Here is a 16,505-nt window from a genome sequence, read left to right on the forward strand (position 1 = left end):
AATTAATCTATGACAAAGGAGGCAAGAATATACAGTGAGGAAAAGACAGTCTCGTCAATAAATGGTACTAGGAACACCAGACAGCTATATGCAAAAGAATGAAATCAAGATACTTTCTTACACCATCCACAAAAATAAACTAAACATGGATTAAAGCCCTAAATATGAGACCTGAAACCATAAAACCCCTAGAAGTAAACACAGGGGAGTAATTTCTTTGACATCAGTCTTAACAACATTTTTCTAGCTATGTCTCCCTGGGCAAGGGAAACAAAAGCAAAAATAAACTACTGGACTACAGCAAAATAAAAAGCTTTTGCACAGCAAAGAAAATCATAAACCTAACTGAAGAGCGGAAAGATAGTTGCAAATGATATATCCAGTAAGGAGTTAATATCCAAACTATATAAGCTTATACAATCCAATACCAAAAAATAAATACATACATACATAATCTGATTAAAATGGGCAAAAGACCTACATAGACAGTTTTCCAAAGAACATATACAGATGGGCAACAGATACATGAAAGCATTCTCAACATTACTGATCATCAAGGAAACGCAAATCAAAACCACAAGGAGATATCACCTCACATGGGTCAGAAGGGCTAGTATCAAAAAGACAAGAAATAACAGGTGTTGGCAAGGATGCAGGGAAAAAAGAAATCCCTGTGCACTGTTGGTGGGAATGTAAATTGGTGCAACCACTGTGGAAAACAGTATGAAAGTTCCTCAAAAAATTAAAAATAGAAATACCTTATGATCCAGAATTCTACTACTGGGTACTTACCCACAGAAAGCAAAAACACTAATTCAAAGAAATACAGGCACCCTTATGTTTACTGCATCATTATTCACCCAAGTGTCCACTGATGGATGAATGGATAAGAAAGAAGCGGGGTATGTGTGTGTGTGTGTGTGTGTGTGTGTGTGTGTGTGTGTGTGTATACACACTCAACCATAAGAAAGAATGAGATCTTGCCATTTGCAACAACATGGACAGACCTAGACAGTATTACGCTAAGTAAGAGAAGTAAGTCAGAGAAAGACAAATACCATACGATTTTACTTACATGCAGAATCTAAACAAAAACGAACGAACAAACCAACAGACTTTAAAATACAGAGAACAAATGGAGGAGAGGGGAGATAAGTGGGGGGTAGGTGAAACAAAGGAGATTTTTACAAGAAAAAAGAAATCCCAACCATGTTTCATTTTCTTTTTTTTTTTTTTTTAAGATTTTATTTATTTATTTGACAGAGAGAAACAGACAGCAAGAGAGGGAACACAGCAGGGGGAGTGGGAGAGGAAGAAGCAGGCCACCAGTGGAGCAGGGAGCCCGATGTGGGGCTCGATCCCAGGACCCTGGTGGATCACGCCCTAAGCCAAATGCAGAGGCTTACTGACTGAGCCACCCAGGCACCCCCAACCATGTTTAATTTTCAAGCAGAGTATTAATTTAAGAACTTCTTGGTATGATCTATAAATCTATAACAAAACTACACTATGAACAGAGGAAAAGAGCTTGGAAAAACATCTACTGTCATTCCTGAATTAAATATGTGTTCAGCAACTCCTTTGTTACCTCAGAGAGGCATCTGCTTCACCAGGCTATGATTTTTACGTATTTCTGTTTTTTTCTTTTTCTTAAATTAATTTTAGAAAGGGTGTTCATAGCACTGAATCTCAAAGTATGGATCAGCATGTATGATTTACCTAATCTCCTTGGTTTTCATTCTCTACAGAGGCTTTAAATAACAAAGGAAGGTTTAAAGAGTTGAGTGAAAAAAGTCTTATTTTACCTCCGGTGTGCCTTGGGCAGAGAAAGCATTATATGGTGGAACAATATTTGTAACATTCTCATATCCATCTGGTGGTGGCTCAAGGTAGGAGGTATTGAAGATCTAGCAAGAATTGAAATAACATGAAGTTGGAGAGAAATATTCCCGATTGTTATTAAAGACTAATGCCCCCAAGTATACACTTAAGATTAAACATTCTGAAACTAGGTTCAGTAACTGATCAGGTAAATTCCACTGGCAATAATGAGGGAGAGCTTTACCGTTACTACCGCCTTCCAAATAGTAGCAACTTCTAAAATGCACGCAACCTCAGATGACTAGAAGTTCCCATATAAAAACAGGGCTTTGAAGGTGGCACCCCCATTGATTCTCCTCCTCCTTTTTCCAATGATTCCTTTTCAACTTTCTTTGTTGGACCCCTTTTCTTTCAAATGTACTTAAATGTTTCCTGTGTTTTATCCCCAGTCTACTATCTGCCTCATTTATACTTCCTTCCTGTCAGATTTCATGGACTCCCAAAATTTTATCCATAGCCCGTATGCTCATAAGGACCACCTTTCCAGACGTGTGATGGTGTGATGGTTATTTCAGCTTGGATGTCCGAACTCAACGAGTCCAACTTTGCATTTCTCGTCCCTCACCCCAGCCCTGCTTTCTGTTCATCATTCCTTTCTATTACTAGTAGCATCACTAGCCAGCCACCCATACCAGACACTAGGAGTCATCCTGAACCCTACTTCACCTCCTTACTCCAGTCAATCACTAATCAATTCCCACTGATATTGCTTCCTAACTACTTCTTAGATCATCCCTCTTCCTCATTCCTACTACCATCCTGATTCAGGGCTTCATCATCTTTCACCTGGACTATTCTCATAAGACTCCAACTTGAATTCCTTGCCTAGTTAAGGTCTAACCTGCAGATGGCCCTATCTATCTAAAAAAATGCCTCTCTAGCCACACCCTTCCATTGCTCAGGACTTGTCAATGGTTTCCATTGACCGAAGTTGAATTCTAAGTCCCTTAGGACAATGTATAAGCTGTTCTATGACCTGTCCCCAAAACATATATATACTGGTTTATCTCTTACTGTGGTCCACTTTGTACATTTTTGAAATACAGGAAAATTTTAAGCTCCCCAATAATACTAAGCTAGTTCTGGGTCTCCAAACCTTTGCCAGTATTTTCTCTTCTGCCTGGATTCTTTTACTTTGCTTTTTCATGTAGTTAACTCCTTAGGATCTTTCATGACTCACATTATCAGAAAGGTTTTCTTTCAGGAAACCTTCTCTAAGTCCCAGGCTGGGCTAAGTGAACCTCTTCTGTGTAAAGAACCCAAAACATAGTCTTCATAACACTCACCGTATTGATTTAAAATAACATGTTCCACATCTGCCTTGCCTTACTTAAAGCAAAAAGAATCCTGTTCCTAGGCTTCATTCTGGCTTTAAGACTTGGCACTGTGCCTAACACAGTAGACACTGAAATAATTAGTTTCTCACTTATCAACTTTTCTAAAAAAAAAAAAAATGAGTCCCACTGCACTATTAACCAATTTCCATTTTTACTTGACCCTACATCCCAATTCGCATAAACAACTGGGGTTAAAAGATACAAAAAGTACCAACAATTCCACATCACCTCAATTCCATGTTCATCCATGATTGATATATAGTTGGCATTTGTCTCATTAGGGTAGGATAGGAGAACATCATAATGAACCAACTTGGCTGAATCCAGTCCAAATTTCTTCCACTGGGTTTGGATTTCTTTGGCAAGAAGTAAATTTTGTTCTGTTCCTGCCAGATGAGGGAGCTTTGTAAAAGAGCTACAATGAAAATAAAATACAAGTGGGGGTTAAAGACTAAATTCAGACAGTATGCCTAAGGACTATTCTAGATGCATCACTCATCCTTTAAGTATTATCATTTCTACACCAACGATAAAACAAACAAACAAACAAACAGCTAGTGATACCAATTTCTAGGTAGGCCAATTTAAAAATTATTTGTGTGTAACTACAATATTCACATTATGCTCCCCCAGGAAAGAACATATGCCATGGTAAACACATGCAATCAGCAGGTAAGAGAAGATACCTTGGAAGAATGTCAGGCCTCTATACCATGGTGCTCCTTCTTGCTGATCAACAGTGGGGGGATGCTTTGGGTGGTGGGGGGGCAGTTCATAATGTTTGCAGAGACCAGTTGGGCAGTCTCATGTATACTTCCACTGCTGTCTTGTTATGTTTATTCAGTTGTTTATTGATCTCATTGAAGTTCAAAGTCCGTGCATTTTTATTTTTATATTGCCTACTGCTTAGTTCCTGCCTGTTATCCAGAAATTATACAACAGGTTTGCTGAATTGAATTTGGGCAATGTTCTCTTGGTTCTGAGTATAAATGGTTGTAGCATTTAAGTGACTTCACAAAAGTAGTTTTTATATTCATTTTACATGAGGGTAAATAATTTTTTAAAATATTTTCTCACCTTTCCGCACCCCACCACCTCCTCAGGTGTAAATTGGTTTTTTTAGCCAACCATGCCACAATCAAAACAAGACAGGCAGCAAAGGAAAAGTGGCATTTACTGAAAACTTACTATATGCCAGGCATGTGACCAGGCACTTTCACCTGGGTTACCTCATTGAGTCTTCACAACCTTTCTCCCCTTGTCCTCATTTTGCAAATAAGGAAACTGAAAGAATAGTTAAATAATATGTTCCTCATTTCAGTCATTAAATGCTGGGACTAAAATATGAAAGTCATAGTTGGCTGACCTTGAGAAATAGTGATAATCTGAAATCATTCACCTGATTTATTCAATTGCCTGAACTCCTAGTTGACTCCCTATACTGTGCATTTTTATAAAGTTCACATTCAAACGTGGCATATTAGGCCTTTTTTCATCTGAGCCACCCTTCCATTTCCATTTCCATTTCCTACTACTCTCCACATAAAATTCTCCACCCTGTGGCATTTGGTGAGTTCCTTTTCCTCCTGCAGTGAGCCACCTATAGCCTTTGCACAAGGTCTTCTCTGAGACATAAATACTGTCCCATCTACCTGAGTCTCCCTGTCACCACTTCTTTATTCTCTTTTCTCACCTGCAAGCTACTCATCATCCATGGGGCCTCCTCCAGCAACTTCTGTGAAGCTTTCTCTTTCTGTATCATTAAATGAAATCTATAGATTATGGATATTTAATATCTTAGAATATTTGCTTTAAAAAAGTATTAACATAATGGAAGTTATTTTGTATGCATTAGAAAAAAGTGGGGCTTGAGATATTTAATTTCTACTTCATGTAATTATTGTTCTATTTTCTACAGTGAACAGATAACATTCTTATAATTAAGGGAAAAAATGTATTTCCTTAAATTAAGATAGAGGATTAACCATGAGCTTTTGTCATCCATCTTTTAAAGAACCCACTGAGGGACACCTGGGTGGCTCAATCCATTAAGCATTCAGTTCCTGATTTGGGCTCAGGTCATGATCTCAGGGCTGTGAGACTGAGCCCCATATCAGGTTCCATGCTGGTCACTGAGCCTGCTTAGGATTCTCTCTCTCTCTCTCTCTTCCTGTGCCCCTCGTCCCACCCAATGTACTCACATGTGCATGTACGTGCTCTCTCTTTAAAAAAATAAAGAACCCACTGAAATGGAATACAGAAGTGAAAGAAAAAAAAAAAAAAGAGGAGCAGTGTGTAACATCCTTTAGTTCATTTCTAAAGTTCTCCTTCTGGTCCCAAGGTGGGTATAGTTCCAGGCATCATATATTCCCACTGTAATGCTTAGGAGAAACAAGTACAAACAAGAACATCTGTTTCCTCTTCGGTATTTCTTTTAACAGAGGAAAACTTACACTAGAAGATCACAGCTAAACTTTCCTCTCATTTCATTGGACATAATAGAGTATATACCTCTTTTGAAATGAATCATTGCCAGAGGGAAGAGTTATAATGAATGAATTATGAACCAATCAAGAAATTCCTAGGCTGGAAGGAATATAACTCTTATTGAATACATGAAGGAGGACAAACACTCAACAGCTGAGGCAATGCCAACAAGAAAGTGGCTGGGAAGAAATCAAATTCTTCCCACTCCATTAGAACCATTAACCCAATCTGGAACTCTTCTCCCTCCTAGGCTCTTTCACTGATCATAAACCTTCTCTATCTATGATCAACAATTCTTTAATCCTCAGCCACTTCTCTAAATGCTTGCTTGACTTCCTTGCCTTAACAGGTTTCCTTAGAGGACCCTGCTCACCTGCCAGTGGTTTTATTTCCCATGCCTCCACATATCTCAGGGCTAGAAGATCTGCTAGGGTTCTTACTCTCCCTTGGTTCTTTCCAGTATTTTTCCCTTTTCTTTTTTCAAAAAGAATGACTGCTTTAAAGCTCATACCAAAAGTCACCACCTACTACACCTTCTGGGTGCTGTCAAAACTGTGGTCACTCCTCATTCATTAAAGTCTTGAGTTCCTAATTCAATGTATTTCATTCTACTTCTATTCTTGTCATTCTTGGTGTGCAATTTTTAAAAATATTTTATTTATTTGACAGAGAGAGCACACAACAGAGCACAAGCAGGGGGAGTTGCAGGCAGAGTGAGAGAGAGAAGCAGGCTCCCTACTGAGCAGGGAGCCCAATGTGGGGTTCGATCACAGGACCTGGGGGGTCATGACCTGAGCCGAAGGCAGACACTTAACCGATTGGGCCACCCAGGTGCCCCGTGTGCAATTTCTGTATTGCACTCCAAAAATACAATCATCATATAAACTATTTATACATAACTTAACACCTTATGCTATATTACACATTAAAGGAAAATAGAGATAAACAAATTTTAATGGTCAAAAACATTATTAAGTTTTGCTTCTGATACCTAATTTTCCAGGTGACTTCTTTGGGACACTTTATGATACGCTGCAGACAGAGTTCAATAGTGTTAACATTATACCTGGTCTTTAACTTACACAATTTAAAATATAAGCATTTTGTCTTAACCTGATAAGATATTCTGCCATTTTACTGTATTATAGGAAAAATAAAGACTGAGTCTCTCTTTAAATAACATGCATCTTAACTGCCTGATTATTTTCCTTTATCTCGAAACAAGCGCCTCGAAACAGACATTTTGTATTTGCTTCCTAATATCTAAAGTGCCTCAGTCATTAATCAGCTCAATTTCACAAGAACAACATAGCTGTTTTCATACCTCATTACTATAGTTTGCTCTAGTTCATCCATGGAAATTAAAATGGAACTTCATGACCTCATTAAATCACAGGATAGATGGGGAGGAAGCACACCATACTGTATGCCCTTTGTTTATTAGATTCTAGGGTTTACATGGAGTCTCAGAAGGGGTAAAGAAAATTTTAAGGAATAATGAATAAAACCTTCCTAAACTAGTGAAAGACATAAGTTTACAAAGTCAAGAATCTCAGAGAGCCATAAACAGAATAAATTTGAGGAAAACTATACCTAGACACATAGTAAAACTGCTCAAAATTAAAGATAAGATGACATGTTCTGTAACTTAAAGGACTGTAAACTTCTCATCAGATGCCAATACTAGACAGAAGACAATGAAAAAACACAAACAAATTCATCTTAGCAGTCTATATCCAGGAAAAGCATGCTTCAAGAATTATGATAAAGTAGGATTTTACAGATAAACTAAGAGTGTTTGTCATGACCAGACCCCACATTACAGGAAATGCTTAAGAAAGTTATTCAGACTAAATAGAAATACCATGGCATATCCCACATTTTCAGAAACAAATGAAGATCATTGGAAATAAGATATAAAACACTATTTTAACTCTTAATTAGCTTTCAATACATATGTGTTCAAAGAAAAATTGTTTCGTGAGGTTTATATTGCATTAAATAAATGATATTTTGACAGCTCTAATATAAAGGATGATAGAGGAGAGGGTAATGGCAATATAGAAATATGAACTTTTTACAACTTAACATACAATACAGAAAATAAGAATTGAGTGAAGAGTTGTAAGTTATAGATGTATGGTGCAATCACTAGCACCATCTGCTAAAAAAACAAAAAAACAAAAAACAAAAAAACAATGGAAGGACGTATAGCCAAAAGATAAACTGAAATAAAATTTTAAATAAAATTTTACCCAAAAAGGGGCAGAAAATGAGAAGGAATGAACAAAAATGAACAGAGTAAACAGAAAATAGTAAATTAGTAGACCTAAGTTTAAACATATCAATGGTTACTTTATTTGTTAATGGACTAAATATTCAAATCAAAGGCACAGATTGCCGGAAAGAATACAATAGCAAATTGCTAGTATCCGCTACCTACAGTGGATACACTTTAAGATCACCAAAATGTACTGAGTACCAAGTGGCAATTAAATGCTCTCTATTGAAGGTACATTTTAATTCTAAAGAAAATGACAGATTAAAAGTAGATGGAAGAAGACATACCATGTAAATGTTAAGTGTAAGGAGGCTGATGTGGCAATATTTATACCAAATAAAATAGACTTAAAGATAGCAATTATCAAAGACAAAGAAGGACATTTCATAAAGATAAAAGGGTAGTTGTGTCTTAAAGACATAACAACATTAAGGTGTAGATGCCTAATCAATGGTCTTCATAATATATAAAGCAAAACCTTGCATATTTAATGGGAAAAATATACATTTTCACATTCCTGAAGATTGTGACTCCCTTCTTGATATAAGTTTATCCCCAGGGTCCAAAATCAGCAAAGGAATCACTAGATTCTTAACCAGATAAAGGAAAGAAAGTCATGATCATAGAAACTGATGCAGAAAAATGACCTCTTGACAATATCACTATCCATCCATGATTTAAAAGCAAAACAAAACAAAAACTCCTAGCAATCTTGAAATAGAGGGGAGTTTCCTTAACTTGATCAGGAGCATCCACAACGAATCTATACTTTTTTTTTTTTTTTTTGAGAGAGAGAGAATGCAAGTGAGGAGAGGGGCAAAGGGAGGGAGTGAAGGATGGAGGGAGAGAGAATCCGAAGCAGACTCCCTGCCTAGCACAGGGCCTGACGTGGGGCTCAATCCCAGGACCCTGAGATCATGACCTGAGCTGAAATCAAGAGTCAGATGCTCAACCGACTGAGCCACCCAGGTGTCCCTACAACAAATGTATAGACAGTATCATACTTAACTATGAAATTCTGAATGCTTACCCCCTAAGGTTAGAAACAACAATAAAAAAAAGATGTTCACTCTCACTCTTATTCAACATACTACTGGAATTTCAGTCAGCACAATAAAGACGAAACAAACAAAAACCAAACAATAAAATCCAAGTGTAAAACACATAAAGTTTGGAAAGGTAGAAATAAAAGTGTCCCTATTTGAAGATGGCATGATTGTCTACACAGAAAACCCCAATGAATCTACAAAAAACTCCTAAAGACATGAGTTTAGACAGGCCACAGGATGCATACAAAAATCAACAGTATTTCCGTATAGTAACAACAAACATGTGGAAACTGAAATCAAACACAATACGACTTACAATTGCTCCAAAGAAAATGAAACACTTGGATATAAATCAAATAGTACATATCCGGGATCTGCATCCTGAAAATTACAAAATGTTATAAAAGCAAACAAAGAAGGCCTAAATAATTGGAGAGACTATGTTTATGGATTAGAAGACTGGACATAGGAAAACTGTCAAGTACCCCAAATTGTTTTAAAAGATTAGTGCAATTACTATCACAATCCCAGCAAGGTTTTTGTAGACATTAAGTATGTTTATTCTGTATTTTATATGAAAAGGAAAAGGGTATGGAATAGCTAAAACAATTGCTTAGAAAAATAAGATGGGAGGAATAATTCTACACATTGCTGAGGCTTACGATATAGCATCAATAATCAAGACCATGTGGTACCGGCAGAGAGCAGACACAGAGATTAATACAGCAGAACAGAGAACCCAGCAACAGACTCACACACATATGCCCAACTGACTTTTGACAAATGTGTAAAGCAATTAAATGAAAGACTAGCCTTTCAACAAACGGTGCTGGAGCAACTGGACATCCAGAGGCCAAAGAATGCACCCCGGCCAAACGTTTTATCTTATGCAAAAATTAAATGAATCACAAAATTAATGTAAAATGTAAGGTATAAAATTTCAGAGCAGAGAGGAGAGGGGAAAAGAGATCTAGTCTAAGAGTTCTTAGGTATGAACCCAAATGCACGATCCATAAAAGGAAAAAGCAATAAAATTGGACCTCATTAAAATGTAAAGCTTCTAACCTACAAACAACTCTGTTAAGACATGAAGAGACAAATAGCAGAGAGGGAAAAATACTTGACTACCACAAAGCCGACAAAAGACTTATCTACAAAATATAAAGTTCTCTCAAAGCTCAACAGCAAAAAAAACAAACGAAACTATCCAAATAGAAAATAGGTCAAAGACATGAACAGACATTTCACTGAAGAGACAAATTGTATATATATATATATATATATATATATATATATATATACACAAATGATGTATGTATAATAAGCACATAAAAAGATGTTCAATATCATTAACCAATAGGGGACTGCAGTTTAAAACCACAATGAGGTATCACCATGCACCTGTCAGAATGGGTAAAATTAAAAACAATGATAATGTCAATGGAAAACAAAATCATACAGCTGTACTAGAAAGCAGTTAGGCAAAGTCTTCTCAAACTAAAAATGTATTTACCATACAACTTAGCAATTTTTACCCTTGGGCATTTATGTCAGAGAAATGGGAACCTTGATCGTGTAAAATCTGTATGCAAATGTAAATAGCAACCTTAATCATAATATCCAAAAACTGATCGTAAATGCCCCTCCATGGGTAAAAGTTAAACTATACTACCTCCCTATGACAAATGAAAAAAGAGACTGAGAGACTCCGTATTTGAAAGATGTCACTTCTCTTCCAAATTCATCTGTAGAGTTGATGCAACTTTAATAAAAGTTCCAGCAGGTTTTTTGTAGGAATTCAGAAGGTGATTCTAAAATTAACTTGGAAATGCAAATGGCGTAAAGTAGTCAAAGCAATTTTTAAGAAAAAAAATGTATAGGATTAACTCTACCTGATTTTCAGACTTCTTACTAAGCTACACTAACTATCCGCGTGTAGTGTTAGGTCTGCAGATCAATAAAAGAAAATGTAAAAATCCAAAACCAGGCCACACATATATGGTCAAGTAATTTTGGACAAAGACGCCAGGGCAATTCAATGTGGAAATAAGTATTTTTTCAACAAATGTTGCAGGAATAATTGAATATTTGGATTTAAAAAATCATCAACTCTAACATTATAACATACACAAAAATTAACTTGAAGTGGACCATTGATCTAAATATACAAGCGACAGTTACAAAACTTCTAAAAGAAAACCTAGAAGAAAAACTTCATATTTCTAATAGGCAAAGTTAGATGGAACACAGAATATGAAACAGAAAACCAAAAACTGGTCAACAGGACTTTACCAAAATTAAAAACTTCTGCCTTTCAAAAACTCCACTAACAAAAAAAGACCAGCCATAGAACAGAAGCAAATATTCACAAGACACGTCTGGCAAAGGAACTGTACCCAGAATACATAAGGAACTCCTACCACTCAGTAAGAAGACAAAACAATTTAAAATAGGAAAATAGGTTAACAGAGGCTTTATGAAAGAAAATACGCAAATGTCCAATACACATAGGAGATGATGCTTAACATCACTTGTTATAAGGAAGATGCAAACTGAAACCACAATAAGATAGCACTACACACAATACCCATTGACATGATGAAAATTACAGCAACAGTCAAAACTGTTGACCACAATGTACAACAGCAGGTGCACTCACGCATAATGGGTAGGAATGTAAACACGTTACCACTTTTGAAATCTGTTGGACATCTTCTTAAAAAGTTAAACATATGCTTATCATCCAATAGAGCCATTCCAAGGGAAATGAAAATATACGTCCACACAAAAACTTGTAAACACATGTTCATAGCAGCTTTGTTCATAATAAACAAAAACTAGAAACAACCCAAGCATCCAACAGCTACACATTACAAGATATCCATACAATGGAATACTACGCAGAAATAAAAAGCAATAAACTGATATGTGCAACAACCTGGGTGAATTCCAAAATTACTAAGCTGATTGAAAGAAGACAGACACAAGAGTGCATACTGTGTGATTCCGTTTATATAAGATTCTCGAAAATGCAAAGGAACTCATAGTGACATAAACCTGAGTGGTCACTGCACAGGGCTAAAGGTGAAGATAGGAAATAAAACTGCAAAGGGCAGGACATAAAATTTCTGCATCTTGACTGAGGAAGTGGTTTATTGAGTTTATTATACATCCGTCAATACTGTCAAATCTTAGGCTTTATATGATGCAGTTCACTGTATGTAAATTATACTTCAATAAAGCTGGTTGGGTTTTTTGTTGTTTTTGTTTATTTTAATGACACTCCTTTGAGAGAGTCTGAATATAGAACATATATCATGGTGACTGCCTCCAAGGAGTTCATTATCATTTCCCTGAATGTCATGCCTTTTCACACTTAGAGGCTGGTGGATTTGCACTGATCCTTTCGCTCTTATTTTGTCTAGTTTGTATTACTTATAGTTGCAATGTGGGACAAAAGTTTAATTTGTGGCAGACAGTCTGAAACTTTAATCTCCCCTCCTTTAAATCTGAGTTTACAACCATCTAAGTCTTCCTGACAGAATGTGACCTTCAAATAAAATTGCTGATTAAACCCAGGCATAAGGAAGAAATAACATTCAGCTGCAGTCTGAAGTTACATGAAGTTGAAACATCTCTTAATAAAGCAACCAGATACTTTTTCTGTCGATTAAGTTAGAGAAGAAAGAGCCATTCCTGCAACATTCAAATACATTTTACCCTGAGTGGTTTAAAGGGACATTTTAAATTACCATAAATTAACGTGAGATCATGTAATTTCACACAAAGATTACCCACATGAATATAACCAGTTGTAATATACTTCTCACTCTGCAATATTTCCAACATTTTTAAGACCAAACATCAAAACAAACTTACCGAAGAAATGATTTAATATTTTCGGCTTTCATCTCAGATACGAGTTTCCACCGTATACTTTGATGATAGGGCGGTGAAGGGGTCGTTTCTTTCAAAGGTTTAATAAACCAGCCTAGGGGGAGAGAATACATGCATCTATACTGACCATATACGTATATAATTGCTTTTGACTTTTACAAAAATTAGAAGCCAAAAAAAAAAATAGTCCTTACTTCAGAAATAGCTCAAGGTGAGCTTTACAAAAATGTTCATATTAAATGCAGAAATCCTTCAAATTCTGCTATGCAGTGTAATTTTTAGTTGGTTAAAACTAGTTTAATGAGATTTTTTTTTTTTTTTCATTTTCCTACATGTTACCCATCAAGGCACGGGCCTCTATCTTTCTTGTTCTCCTTGGGGTGATCTAGTTCGTAGCACAGCGCCTGACACACAAGGCACATTCCACAAATATTTGTTTAGTAAATGATGAAGGAAGGGCAGTTTTTTGTGATGCTGTCCATATTACAGTTGCTAGTTCTGACTCATTAATAGTGCTTCTAAATGAAACCACCTTTTTCATCCCCGTGGAGAGTGACAGCTCTGACCTAACAGCGCTTGACAAGTATCCTGAGCTCACTGAAACTTTAATAAATTTGAATTTCAGTCACACTTCATTAAGAAAGTCAAAATGCATTCCATTCGGCTGCCAGTCCGGCTGAAATCCGCTGCGTTGGCCACACGCAGGGAGCTCGGGGAGCCCAGCTGCACAGCCTCCAGGCTTCCTCTCGCTCCTCCCCAGGCTGCAGGGACAAGCGCCAGCCCTGCACTGGGGAGAAGGGGTTCATACTTACCCACCATAAATCCTGCCAGGAAAGATGCCAGCGCTGCAGCCAAGTACATCCAAAGGTAGAGACGGCCCCGGGATGTCGCCATGGCTCCCTGGGGACAGAGTTTGGGGCTCCGGAAAGAGCCAGCCTCTAGCCTGCAGACCAAGAGAGCAGAGAGAGCACGCCAGGGGAGGCGGTGTCTGCCCACCCACAGGATTTCAGCAAAGCCTGGCTGCCGGCCCCCACCCTCCAAACCCGCAGCAAACAACTCCTGCCCTGTCTGGTCCTCAGGGGGCCTTAAGGGGAAAGAGGAAGTCAGGCAGGGGGAGGAGACCGAGCCTTCCTGTTGACCGGCAACTTCCATTCTGCAGTAACCAGGACGGTCTGCTGTAGGGAATGGCGACGGGGTGGCTAAGGAAAAATGGCCCTAATGGTTTCCTAAAGAACTCAACTGTTACCCTTAAAAATAAAACTATGTTGTTTTACAAAAAAATGGGTCAAAATAACAGAAAATTCCAAACATGCACGCTACAGCAAAACCACAGGCGAGGGTGAGAACAAAGAGCAGGGTTGGTCTTTCACAGCAGAAAGCTGGGGGTATTTGGTAGGGCTGTTGTAAACAAAAAGTCCACTGGAGTAAACTAGGAGTTTAAAGAATAGCGGCCTTTCATTGACCGAGTTATGACAGTGTCTCATTGGCGGAGCTGTTGCTGAGGGAGGAGAAAACCTTTCTTCCTCCTGCTGGGGAATAAAGTGGTATCTACTTCCAAGGTCCATCTCTTCCTGATGGCATCTGCAATTGGTGGTGAGTGGTAGGATGGGAGAGCTTCCTTCTTCTGGCCTCCCCACTCCATTTTACTGAAGTTTACCTGTATTAATATTTACATTTCCTCCCTTTGATCAAAATCTTTCCTCAAAAGCACCACTGATCTGCCCCGACACAGCCCGCGGAGCCGCGGCGTTGATCTGGGAGGACAAGGCATACAGATGAGCTTGCAAAAGAGAGGGTGGGTGCAGGGGACGACCGCCAGGTGCGCCACCGCCAAGACTGCGATCTCCCCAAACAGCTGCAACCTCGCGTGTTTATTGGCGATAAACAATCAAAGACAATCAAGGGGATGATCTGTAGTACAGCCTAGTGAATAGTAGTACTTCAGGGGAAAGGTCACGGATTAGATGATGTCACGTTCAGCAAGTGAGGCTTATTCTTAAACATGTTTCTATGGACTCCCCCTCCCCACCCCCGGGCTATTGTCAAGAGTAATCAAGTTTCGGTTGGGGCAGCCTTCTGGCTGCTCATTATCTGAGCGCAGCATTCCACCCTGAGTGAGCCGGGTGTTCCCAACTGTTGTGCTCTGACCTTTACGCAAAAACCTGCAAGGTCACAAACATGTTTTCCTATTATACCCTTAGCATAAGCTCTCGGCCAGGGGCTGCTGCACTGATCAAGACTCAGGTTTTCCATACTTCATGGTTTTGTCCCTTGTGTCCAGGAAGGACCTTTCATAGTTGTCATGTCCCAGGTTCCACTTCAGGCCACATTATGGTAACAGGGAACAGTTTAGAGAGAGGAATCCCAGGAACTTTCCAGCTCAAGTCCATATCTTCTCAAGGTCATAAGCACTGGAAATCATCTCCAGGTACTGAGCCACCAGCATCACCTTTCTGAGTACATTGTTTTTACAAAAGTTTGACAGGGAACAAAATACAACACCTGAAAATAATTATACAAAGCAAAAGCAGTAACATGACAGTTTCAAATTGTAGAATAGAGGTCAACTGGGACCCTAGGTCAGAAAGCAGCCAATGAACATGTTTATTGGCACTATTCCAACTTAGGGGAAAAAGGCTCTTCTTATGAAAGGAAACCTGCAGTCATGTATGTTTCCTGAAGTCTTCGCTTAAAGCAACCATGGAAGCCCACGAGTGGGAACCGCAAGAGCACACGGAAAGAGTCACCGGAGTGCGTGTCGGAAGGTGCGGTGCAGGTATAAACATGAAGCAGTAGCTGATGAACTTGCTGCAAAACAGCAACACTTCAAAGAGGTTTGACATGGCATGATCTCAAGAGAACTGTGTCGAAGCAAATGTGTTATCAATAATATTGATGTAAAGATTGTAAATTCAGAAACCACGAATTTAGGTAAGACTCAGCAATCAGACTGTAGTTCAGATGAAAGAATTTGTGAATTCTGACCTTCTCACCCTTCAGAGAAAGCTCACAGGATCATGAGAAGGCTGTTTCTAAAAGGCCATAGTCAAAAGAAGACATTTCCCCCTTTTGCAATAGCTTGGCAAATACAGAGTATTTTCTTTCATAAAAGAGAAAGCAGCAGCGAACGGTGAGAAAAAGGGACATAGGCCTGGTCCGGACATCGTGGGAAAGCTGTCTCATTAGTTGTCATCTGCTTCAATTCCAGGAAATCTTCACTTTCAGGTCACCAGATGGTGTGCAGGGCCCAGTCAGGGTTTGTAGCTTTCTTTAGATGTGTCACGTGAACCCAAGAATATTCCCTGGAGTTTGGTGGCCCCAGAGTTGGTTAGCAGTTCCTGATAAGGGTCTTTCCCGTGAGGTTGGTAAGAGTCTCACTGGAAGTGTCTATTCCAATAGATGAAATCTGTAGGTTGCAGAGTACTTGAGGTCTACCTCCCATCTATTTGAGTACATGGTGAAAAGATTGCTCTACCAGAACACGGTTGTTTCCAGTAGAAACAACTAGGCCTTTACAATGTTAAAGCAGATCCTGTTCTATCAACTCTGAGTCAGAGGAGGCAGGGGCCAAGT

General features: G+C 38.5%; 1 protein-coding gene across 1 annotated transcript in view; it reads right to left on the bottom strand.

Moving 5' to 3' along the window:
• NAALAD2 (N-acetylated alpha-linked acidic dipeptidase 2) overlaps nucleotides 1-13,996 on the bottom strand; it is a 63,483-nt gene extending 49,487 nt beyond the window's left edge. The window contains exons 1-4 of the mRNA XM_045790754.2: nucleotides 13,745-13,996; nucleotides 12,915-13,026; nucleotides 3,447-3,633; nucleotides 1,806-1,907 (exon numbers count right to left, since the gene is read on the bottom strand). Coding sequence (XP_045646710.2) covers nucleotides 1,806-1,907; nucleotides 3,447-3,633; nucleotides 12,915-13,026; nucleotides 13,745-13,826 — 483 coding nt within the window. The 5' untranslated portion in view covers nucleotides 13,827-13,996. The remainder of the gene's footprint in view (nucleotides 1-1,805; nucleotides 1,908-3,446; nucleotides 3,634-12,914; nucleotides 13,027-13,744) is intronic.
• Nucleotides 13,997-16,505: the final 2,509 nt, after the last annotated feature.

This window comes from Ursus americanus, chromosome 16, assembly GCF_024610735.1.
Source record: "Ursus americanus isolate L20-20 chromosome 16, mUrsAme1.1.p, whole genome shotgun sequence".
NCBI classification, from domain to species: domain Eukaryota; kingdom Metazoa; phylum Chordata; class Mammalia; order Carnivora; family Ursidae; genus Ursus; species Ursus americanus.